This window comes from Anoplopoma fimbria, chromosome 7 (genome assembly GCF_027596085.1).
Source record: "Anoplopoma fimbria isolate UVic2021 breed Golden Eagle Sablefish chromosome 7, Afim_UVic_2022, whole genome shotgun sequence".
In the NCBI taxonomy this organism is placed as follows: domain Eukaryota; kingdom Metazoa; phylum Chordata; class Actinopteri; order Perciformes; family Anoplopomatidae; genus Anoplopoma; species Anoplopoma fimbria.
In genome coordinates, this window is record NC_072455.1 from 13,625,734 (window position 1) to 13,637,219 (window position 11,486).

The following is an 11,486-nucleotide window of genomic DNA, read 5'->3' on the forward strand; positions in this document are numbered from 1 at the left end:
TTGAATTGTGGGTAATTCCGTTAGGCATAGTCTGCAGAAATGTGAATTTATAGAAAGTGTCCATAAATGGCTCAAAATGTCTGCAAGAGAGTCCTCAAGTCGGGAGATTGGGATTGGGCCTTTGACTTCACTGTGACTATGTCCACTTCTAATATACAGTCTGTTTTTAGATATTAAAAAACCCTCAAGAAAATGGTTGAGATGCATGCAGTCTGTTGTGATTTGTTGTGTTGTGAAACACCTTTCCGACGTCGGATTGGTTGGATCACTGTCTCTTCATTTCTGTAACGGTCTGAATCTGACGGTCCGACATTCACTCCCACTTCAGAAATTTGGCAGGGTCTGAACTCTCATTAGCTCTTTTTTTTCTTTCTTTAAACATTTATTTATGTCACCTTTATGTGAGTTTAACACTATGAATCTCTTTCACAAGAGAATGTGTGAAAAAGTGGGCTTCATATTTAGATCTGTCGTGTCTTAAACATGTAGCCTGTAGAGAGGATGGTTCCATATGAGGATGTGAGAATGTCACACTGCTTCAGGCGTCTTTTCACAAGTTTGATACATGCTGATACTTGAGTATGTGAAGAAGAAATAGGGTGTGAGTCGCTCAGAAGTGTAAAGACACAGATACAGTCAGTGCTGTTTGTCACAACAATGCAAACTGCAACAACAATATGTATATTCATAAATGCATACAAAAAACAATCTTTAAAAATGAATGTATATTTTTAAATCAAATATGCAACAGTGACATCACAATTTAAATATTCTGTTTCCACGTCAACGTATTGCAGAATTTCTGTCTTTTAGACAGATTAAAGTCAGCTAGTGATCACAGCTAGTTTGCTGGCGTTAGAGGATGTAGGCAAAACTCCAGATTAATTTACTTAGTTATTACAAGAAACAAGTTATTAATTTAGTTTTGGTATTGTCGTAACATGACATCGTAACACCAAACATAAAAAGAGATGCTTCTGCAAATGGATGAACACCAGCTCTTTATTGCAAAATCAAATCTTTTGGCGAGAGTTGTTATTCCTCTCACCAACAAGCCATACAAAAGCTCTGAAGCATGTTAATGTGATCCAGCATCAGTTCCAGCTCCTCCTGAGTCTTATCTGGTAGCAGCATAAATCACATTTGGCTCCGGCGCTCTTCTTCTTGCGTTTTGTTGAAAAGTCACTGCTGCGTAGCTCAGATCATCAGGGCCCGGGTTCTGTGAGCAGAGGATTTAATGTGTCTTAATATGGTGACTTCACAAGATTTTAATTTCCACAATATATATCACAGATACTGGATTTTTGAGGCCTATACCCATTTTGATATTTGGACAATATTAATTTAGAAAAAGATATGATTAACAAAAGCTGTTGCCAAGACTCCATTAAATTTGTTCTTTAAAAGATTGTGACAATGATATGTATGAGGACATTTCACAGCTGAAAACTACATTTGTTCATAAGTTAATATTGGCCAATACTATATAGTCCCAGGTGTTTTTCAATCAGGTTAATTTGAAACATATAAAAAATATATATAAAAAAGTATTATATTCACCTCTCTCTGCTCTGGATTCTGTTCTTCTTCATTAGCTAAGAGACAGAAACAAAACATCTGCTCAGTTCATTGTCTTTGGTAAACGGGGAGTTTAGAATTTTTTTCAGCGTAATGACACAACTTAAAGTGAATTTCTAGTTACGACAAAACCTAACAAAGAGTACCTGTCTGAAGCTTCCTGTTCCTGACAGCCAGACCGATGATGACCATTACAAGGAAAACAGTCAGACCGGCCAGGATCACAGTCGACAGATGTGTCATTCCGTCAGACGCTTCAACAAGAAAGATCATTCAGTTAGACTCTATTTTCCCTTAAAAGGAGTGAGACCTGCTTCAAATGAAAATGAGCCAAACTTAATTTAACTAAACTGCTTCACCTTTAAACACTTGATAATCTGCACAATGATAGAACTCTTCAGGGGAAACTTACTTTGACACTTGTTGTCCCCGTCATCATTTGGCTCACTGCTGCCTTTTTATGGAATGAAGAGATCAGTCCTTCACTTGGCAGATTTACGTAAAAAATGGCATGCATGATATTCCAAATTATCCTATAATTATTAACATATAATCAAATATAATACATAAAATATTTTGCAATATAAGCAGAAAAAGACTTAACCAAAAGAAGCTAAAGACTTTAGAATGACCTTACCTTCAACATTTAAATGTATCACACTGAACTGAGGACTCCCACTTTGGTAAAATCCACAGAAATATATTCCAGAGTCAGATGAATTCACTTTTTGGATTTTGAGAGCGAGAGTGGTGATGTTGGTTCTCATTTCAAAAATTCCATTTGGAAATCCCTCACAGTATGAAGCTTCTTTACCAGAGTCGGACATGACAGAGATGCAGCTGGCCTTGGATGTGTTCACCAGTCTGAACCAGAATGTTGTAGAATCATAATGGGACATGTTGGCAGACTGCAGTGTGACTTTTCCACCAGCCTGGACCTCCACAGTCTGACACTCTGACACTGAGACAGACATCAAGCCAGAAACGGATAGAGACAACAGAAGATTTTCTCTCAATTAAACAAAAGGAACATGCACATTTACTTTAAATAAACTTTTAAAGTAAAACAGTTTAGTCAAACTGAATTTAACTAAACTGTTTTACCTTTAAACACTTGATAATCTGCACAATGATAGAACTCTTTAGGGGAAACTTACTTTTACACTTGTTGTCCCCGTCATCATTTGGTTCACCGCTGCCTTTTAATGGAATGAAGAGATCAGTCCTTAACTTGTCAGATTTACATCAACATTTTTATTTTGTTGCATACATGAAAATTCTCATTATCAACAACATCAACATATTCACTTATTATTAAATATGTTGCAATGCAAGCAGAAAAAGACTTAACTGAACAACGTCTACAAAATAAGCTAAAGACTTTAGAATGACCTTACCTTTAACATTTAAATGTATCACACTGAACTGAGGACGCCCACTTTGGTAAAATACACAGAAATATATTCCAGAGTCAGATAAATCCACTTTTTGGATTTTGAGAGAGACAGTGGTGATGTTGGTTCTCATTTCAAATTTTTCATTTCGAAATCCCTCATAGTATGACACATTTTGACCAGAGTTGATCATGACAGAGATGCAGCTGGCCTTGGATCTGTTCACCAGTCTGAACCAGAAAATCACAGAATCATAATTGGACATTTTGGCAGACTGCAGTGTGACTTCTCCACCAGCCTGGACCTCCACAGTTTTAAACTCTGACACTGAGACCGACATCAAGCCTGAAACTGATAGAGACAACAGAAGATTTTCACTCATTTAAACAAAAGGAACATGAAAAGTTGCTTCAAATAAACTTTTAAATACATGTAAATAGTTTTAAATTCTGGTGGGTTAAAGTTACCAATGACATGAATGCGGTTGTACTCACTGAAGCTGCAGAGACTTAAAGCTGTTATCAAGGTAAAGTTCTTCATGGTGCGTGTGACTGAAGCTCAGCAATGTCCACAACTGAACTGTGCTTCAGTAAGTCTGCTTTCAACGTTAAGAGGTGGGGCGTGTTTTTAGTTTCCCATCCTGCTTCTCAAACTGACCACATTAATGCTTCCAGGAAAATAGTGTTGATGCAAACGCTCCGCCTCAAGAGTACGAGATAAAATTATCTTTCACAGAATGTCATGACATCATGAATATCTTCACACCAAAGTACATAAAATACCATGGTTAACAAAGATGTATTGAGGAAGAAACGACCAAGAACTAAGTTAACATGTTAATGCCTGGCAGTGTTTAGATGGATGATATTGTTTCCCTCTGAAGGGAACACGTATGTGCTGTAGTCAGCCAGATGATATATTGGAAGCACATCCACCTGAGGCCCTGAAAGTAGCTGCCACATGTTGTCGCTGGGATTTGTCAAGTATTCTATAGTGGCCACACGTCATGCTTTAGTAGTGGATGCTCTCTATAAATGCTGTGTTTGGATGCTGATATTTAATAGGAACATTCATGGATGGTTCTTGCGATGCTACAGCAACCATGACATTGTTTAAAGTACCCTGCTTATTTGGCCATGGATGAATGAACTTGGTGCATTGTGATGTGTTAGTATATAATAGTCTGCATTCCAAATTGTTGTATTCTATTGTTGTTCTATGGACCGGCCATTTTTTGTTGTAGTCCATCAATTACACCATGGCCCTAAACACAAGGGAACATAATGCAATTGTATAGAGACAATGTATTGAGCAATCAGCTTTTGCTAGTGATTCAGAATGCCACCCAGTAGTATTGTTTAAAGAAAGTCACACGTTTATTTAGAAATTGTGCCTTTTGCTATATATTTCCTTGAAAAGGCAAACCCATTTTTTGAGCAACGTCATAGGTTGTGGACCAAACTCTACACTGAATGCAGATTAAATTAAAATAGATCTTAATTTTAATACTGAGTGTCAAGCTTCAAAAAATCAGGAAGGGGAACTCGTAACAGTATCATTAATTGTCGAGAGAACCAGGAATTTATTCGGAACATGCTTATAGTCATTACTTTTTTCCTAATTTGCCCTTTATCACCTTTAAAATTGATCACATTTTTGTTAACTTCTCCTTGTTTGCTGTCGTTTTGATTTGCTGATGTTTTGATTTGCTGTTTGTCTTGCTGTATCACTGTCTTCCAGACAAAGCTGTTCCTGTTGAGAAAGACTCAGCTGTTTGGGAATCACCAAATGGAAGGGGAGAAGCCCTCATGCGAATGGGAGAATGGTACGCAGTCATTTCAAGGCCATCAAAGTGTACGTTGTGTCTTTGACTGACGTCCAGTTAACCCTTTACAACTGCTGGATCACCAGGGGCTCAAGAGAAAACAAATCAACATCACTACAAAGTAGTCACACACTGCTCTCAACATTTTTATTAATTCATTAAAGTGGAGACCGAAAACAAAATGCACCCCAATAAAACTCAGATTTAGTCTCTGTTGAGCTGTGCAGTACACTTGTAGGTGTTTCAGCTAAATGGGGACGATACTGTCATCTGGCCGTGCAAGTATGAGGCTGCTCAAGGCACCTTTGCTGCAAGATGCTGATGCTTATGGGTGAAAGAGCCAAATGAGTGTGAGGAAATCGGTCAGTGTCGTTGGCAAAGAGGGACAGTTTGAGAAGAGATTAAGATGCTGCCGGACTCTAATAGTTTGTTCACATTTTTAGACAAGTTATTAAAGCGTTTGTTAGCTTGTGGTTTTATTGCAGAGAGCTGAAGGCCAGTCTTCCTGTTGCTTTTGCTGATACACAAAGTGTTCACCACAGTGGAAAATGACAGGGGGGAGGAGGCACAACACTTGTTGGTTCCCACATGTGCATGAAAACACAGCCAGAGCAGAAAGCTTCCGCTTTGTATTTTTCATATGCACATCCACTTTATCAGTTAACAATAGAGTTGAGATCTTTAAAAGTCAGCATACAGTCAAATAGAGAAAAATACAGTGTGCCACATTTAAAAGAAAATAATACAGTGACTTCAATTGTATTTTTTTACTAAATTAGATTCCCTACGCTGTTAACACTGCATATCTACTGTAGCAGACATTTATGCAGTGGCTGTTGAGGCCTCACTTCTTCAGCAGACAGCATTTCTATTGCTGTGGTCGCTGGCTATAAATCAGTATGGAAGCCTAGTTTTAGACTGAAAGTAATGACATGACCAGCACCTATCCTTTTAAGCTTAAGTCTAATGCAGGCTACACAACCTTTACCACAAACTATACTGTACAACATGGCTTGTAAAATGGGCACTAGGGAAGTGATGACAACTTTTTGTATTGATGATCTTTGAAAACAGCAAGTCATTTGATGACTAAGGCCCGTGACTTTTGTTGTTTTTGACTCATTTCCCATCTGTACCAATGCAGAGGCTGATTTATTTAAAAACATTCAGGTCAGTTTGCAGGTTTTTTCTTTTTATACTTTGCTACAAAGCTTTGACCTCCTAACATTTGTGTTAGTTGTGCTCAGACCACACACAATGGAGTCTCTTCCTGTGAAGTGATGATTTGTTAATCATTCTCCATATGAGTAAGTTTGATTTTATCAAGACAGAGACTTTTTGCAGAGAGCAAGACAGAAAGACACACAAGGAGGAAGTTGCAAACTGACCATAACTACAGGAAGTAGATTAACATGATAAAGCATAAGCTCTACAGTTACAGAGTCTTCCTGAGTCTATCTGCTGGCAGCATAAATAACTCCTTAAGTTTCACAAAAGACAAGGGGATGGAATTGTTGTTGACAATTTTTAATGAATGGTGTTTTTTTTAACTGTGAAATGGAGATTGTTCTGTCGGTCAATCGGCCCAGCACTTTGGTCCAGACTGAAATATCTCAACAACTATTAAAAGAATTGTTATTCTCATGGTCCCCAGTGGATGAAGTCCAATGGCTCAGCAGCTGTTGGATGGATTGCCATGAAATGATGCAATGAAATTGTATAACCCCGGACATTGACACTGTGTCATCAGGTTAGCATGCTGATGTACCTGGCTCAAAGCAACGCTGTGCCTAAGTGCAGCCTCAAGGAGCTTCTAGCAAGACTGTCGACTCTGTTGTGGCTGAGCACATTCAATATTGAGAGCAGAGTACTCTGGCAAAAATGGAGCCGTTGCATCAGGCCTCTTCATTCAGTTTTGAATGCAGATGCTGACGTAGTGTGAGTGAAGGTAAAGTGGTTGAATGCGTTTGTGTAAATTGATTATATGTGAAGTGATTTCCCAATGTCAGAAGAGGCTATAATGTTTTATAGGAACGTTATTATTGTCTGTGTGGAAATGTATTATTTTGATGTTTGTGGTCACTGCTGAACTCTTCCTGTGGTGCAGATTTTATTTTTGACTCATACAGACAAATCCATGTTTCCATTCCTGTATGTCTTTGCACATTTTGAGGTATTACATTAAAAAAGCTGGATTGAAACAACAGAATTCAAGGATCTTCCTCAATTGCGCAAACAATTTTTGTTTACGCCAGGCTAGCTTTGTGCGTTGTACACAAACCAACTAGCCAACAGTTTGCAGGGTGGAGGTAGAGATGCATGCCTGACAGAAAAGCCTACATTTCTGGAAGTCAATCAGAGTATGCATGGGTGAATTTTAAACTCGGGTATAAGTGGACTTTTAATTTTTCTTTAGCCATGAAAAACACTTTAGTAGGAATATATTTTCTTTAGGAATAATGGCAGAAACCAGATTATTTTGTGCATGTAAAGCTGGTTAATTTTATTATTATCTTTCTTCCTCCACTATTTCTCATAAAAGTCTAAATGCTGCAGCTTGTTTCATTTTATTTATACAAGTTGGCCAGTTTTCTCAGCTTCCTCTCATGGTGTCCACAGAGCTGTGACTTCTGAGGATTATGACCTCAGTGGTATCAAACCACACTGGCTGTTTCTTCCTGTCAAACAAGTGATGTATATGTCCCTCCCTCCACAAATGAAGTCAATGACATTTCTAACTCCTCCTCCATCAGGCATTAACAACGCTCTTTTTTGCTCTTCCACAAATAAGACAAATAGCAAAGAAACGTAAGCGAATAAATACAGAATAATGATTCATAAGGTATTTCTTGCCAGTGGCTCCTTCCACCAAATAACCACACAAAACACACCAGCAGAATAATATGACAAAGCATCAGTTCCAGTTGCCTCCTTAGTCTATCTGGTGGCAGCATACACAACATTTGGCTCCAGCTCTCTCTCACATGCAGGCCTGCAGCTTCTCTTTGGTTTTGCATGGAAACCTAAAGCTTTACTCCTCAGCTATGAAACATTAAAACATCTAAATCAATACCACCAATATGCAGGTAAAAAAAAACAAAGATGGGTCTCTTGATAACATAGAGAATCAAATATTTCCTGCCCAGAATAATTCAATATCAGTACCTACTGAGGCTGCTTCAATGTAAACCCTTTTGTGTCAATGCTACTTTGTTACGTTACTTACACACTTAACTAACGCCACACATGTAAGTTACGTGACAACCATCATTTTATTGCTTAAACCTAACCATGTAAATTTAAACATTTATTAAACTTATATTAGAAGTTTATTTTGAAAAGATAATACATAGTATAATGAGTGGATCCTACACGGCGTAAGAAGTGGCCGATGGAGGTGTTGACCATGTGTGTAGAACAAACAGCTACAGACAGCACGTTAGGTACCCACAGCTGCTTTTATCAGATCAGAGGAGCCACTGCTCATGTGCACACTGCCATTCTCCCTCTTCTTATGTAAACAGTTGACTTGTCCTCAACACATAAATTCAACTTGTCCCCTCGAGGTGGCACTACAGGTCTCTAGCTACCATGGCCTGCTCTTTCTTTACCATTGCAATAAACACTCTGAGCTCCATTTTGGTTATTGTAACCTCAGTAAGATGTTTGAGCTTCACTTTGCACACGTCTGTCTGTCTGTCTGTCTGTCTGTCTGTCTGTCTGTCTGTCTGTCTGTCTGTCTGTCTGTCTGTCTGTCTGTCTGTCTGTCTGTCTGTCTGTGGTTGTTTTCACATTCCTCTGCTGAAGGAGGGAAGTTCCTTTGTGCTCACCATGGTGTCTGGCTCAAAATCAAATATAGCAGTAGAACCAAATGATTTTGTAAAAAAACATTTAAAAATATACAAAATTGCATAAACTTATTTATTTACAATATAATCCAGTGTGGCTTCAGAAGAAGTTATAATTTCTAATCTCACTTTCTGTAAACTGTAAACCTGCGTTGAAGAGAAGTTTAGAATAAACTGCATTTGAAATGTTTTGCAATGCTAATGTTAGTTAATTTCCACTGACAGCAAAACGGATGTTTTTAAGTGTCACACAGTTTGACCCTCTTAGCAACCAATCAAACGTAACCCCATTTCTGAGCTGGTGTCTGCTCTTTCGATCAAACCTTTTCGTTCTTGAGACCTCTGACATGCACCTGTATATGATCATCTGTGGAGTATGTAAGTCTCTTCATATACAATATTTTCAGTGTATGCGTGTCTAATAAGGCCAAAAAATGAAATGTGAGCTTATGCTTCTATAACATTGTCTCTTTTTGAGCTAGGTCACCTGTCGGCAGGGATCCAGTCGGCCGCAGTGAAACAGGATACTGGGATTATATCCACCAATGTTGGGGACAATGTGACTTTACATTGTTTCTACAATACCCAAGTGGCAATGCACTTCTCCTGGTATCGACAAACCTTAGGAGGCAAACCTGAGCTCCTGTCTAATTTTTACAAGTATGATAACCCATCCAAAGTCTTCCCCTGGTTGGAGAAGAACCCTCGTTTCTCTGTGCAAAGGAAGGAAGGGATGAATCATTTAAACATCTCTGACGTCCATTTATCAGATTCAGCCACATACTTCTGTGGAAGCACTCACTCCAACACGGCAGAATTTGGAGAGGGGATCTTTCTAAGCGTCAAAGGTATCTTGTTATTATTTTTCATTGGCTTTGACTTTAGATGAAATGCAGAGGTAACAAATCATTTGACTTGAGTTTTTTTTAATCACCTTATGTATTTGCAAAATTGTCCATATTGAATTGCTTATAGTGTTTAAAAAAAAGTAAATATGCACCATAGATTATAAAAAACTTGATTTTTATAGTCATGTGAACTTTACAATTAACACTTGTAAAACTGAAGTATGCTGTTTATTAGAGTGATTGGTTTTCATATATTTTCACAGAAAATGAATCTAAAAAAGCGAATTTTTCATAGTAAACTATTTTTTTTCAAGAAAAATGAAACACCCTACAAACACTTTATGTCTCCAAAGATCCAATACAAATAAAGCCTTATTTTCTCTGGATTGTAGGAGCCAGCCTTGAAGAAATAGTCCAGTGGCCAGTATCTGAGACCATCCAGCCAGGAGGAACTGTGACTTTCAAATGTACCGCACACTCTGGGACCTGTGATGGAGAACACAGTGTTTACTGGTTCCGACACGGATCTGGCCAAGGTGTCCTTCACACACGCGGGGATCAGTGTAAACATGTCTCCACACCACCAGGATCTCCTTCTCAGAGCTGCGTCTACCATTGGCAGAAGAAGAACCTGAGCTCCTCAGATGCTGGAACCTACTACTGTGCTGTGGCCTCCTGTGTGGAGGTGATGTTTGGTAATGGAAGCAAGCTGCTTGTCAAAGGTGATGGTGAAGACCAAAGGGCACAGATGAGAACCTTAGTCTGGCTCTCCATCATTAGAACTGCGATTCTCGTGTTCTTTGTAACTTTTTGTCTCCTGGTTTATATCAGTAAAAGCTGTTGAAGTCTTAAATGCAGAGATTTACTCAGGATATATCATTCAGTTACGATATCATAAAAATAAATAAAAAATGAGACAGTATTTTGTTGTTTAACTGTACTACAATTTTCTCAATAAAGGCACCTTTGACAAAGCTACTGTTCGTTTGTGGAGATTATGTATTCGGTCATGTTCATGCATGTGCGTATCTCTCTGTCGGTCCATGGCTAATCTTTCATACTGCTGGACCCATTAGCCTAATATTTTTTATGCTCATTTTTGACTGTATGCACAAGGACCTCTGGTGGTCGGGGTGAGTAACACTTTTTGAAAATATATTTTATTGATGGTTTATAACGTCATTGACTACTGACTTCTGACTACTCTCAACATGCACAGATCCTGTGAAGACAGCTGCATGAGTTAAAGTGAGAGTGTATCTGTTGCGGCGACTTGCAGACACACTTGGCGGAGTTCTGCTTTCTACTGAGTGAATTATTCTAGTTGAAGCATTCAATGAATTTGTGAACATCAACAAAAAGGCAATACAAAATGTCAGCAGCAGTGATAGTACTTTGAATCTATTGTCTTATTAACCCTAAAACTTTGTTCAGATTTTCTAACCGCAGCGCAACATTACCCACAAGCTGTGTTATTAAACACATTTTGTTGTGGAAAATCCCTGAACTGCTGCTTCTACAGATATAGTTTGATCACAAAGATAGGTTCCTGTGATCCACTGAAAGTCTTAGTGGTGGAGTTACACAAACTTACTTGCAACAATATGAGGACATCCTGCTTGAAACCACCAGCATCCAAACACAAGGAGAGCACAGGGTCTTCAATAGGCACCAGACTCTTCCAATGTATAGAGAGTTCTCCACTGACGACCACAAGATTGCTATGAAAATATACTGACTCTGAAAGCTTTTCTGTGATGAGGCTGAAGTGTCATTGATCATAACGTAACACAAAATACATTTTCTCACTGAACAAATTTACATAATTACACACTCTTTGTCCACTTACTTTCTTTTTCCGCAGCTTTAACACAAACATCATTTTAGTACAACAAATGAAAAGAAATATGTTCCGTTGTTTTGCAGGTTGTCTTTGTTAGATGAATAACTGAATACTCCATCATTTTTGTTGCTTCTTTTACTTATTTGTAAG

The 11,486-nt window shown here is 38.3% G+C and overlaps 2 protein-coding genes across 2 annotated transcripts; one reads left to right on the forward strand and one right to left on the reverse strand.

Annotated features, from left to right (window-relative positions):
• Positions 1-461: 461 nt before the first annotated feature.
• Positions 462-3,539, reverse strand: LOC129093159 (uncharacterized). Its single transcript, XM_054601076.1, has 6 exons — positions 3,467-3,539; positions 2,976-3,323; positions 2,736-2,777; positions 2,393-2,539; positions 1,725-1,832; positions 462-490 (listed from the first exon to the last, which is right to left on the reverse strand). The coding sequence occupies exons 1-6, from the start codon at positions 3,510-3,512 to the stop codon at positions 462-464; spliced, it is 720 nt and encodes a 239-aa protein (XP_054457051.1). The 5' UTR covers positions 3,513-3,539.
• A 3,014-nt stretch (positions 3,540-6,553) lies between these two features.
• Positions 6,554-10,450, forward strand: LOC129093160 (V-set and immunoglobulin domain-containing protein 2-like). The gene is made up of 3 exons (XM_054601077.1): positions 6,554-6,664; positions 9,124-9,493; positions 9,886-10,450. Exons 1-3 carry the CDS (start codon positions 6,554-6,556, stop codon positions 10,335-10,337), a joined length of 933 nt encoding a protein of 310 aa, XP_054457052.1. The 3' UTR covers positions 10,338-10,450.
• The last annotated feature ends 1,036 nt before the right edge of the window (positions 10,451-11,486 follow it).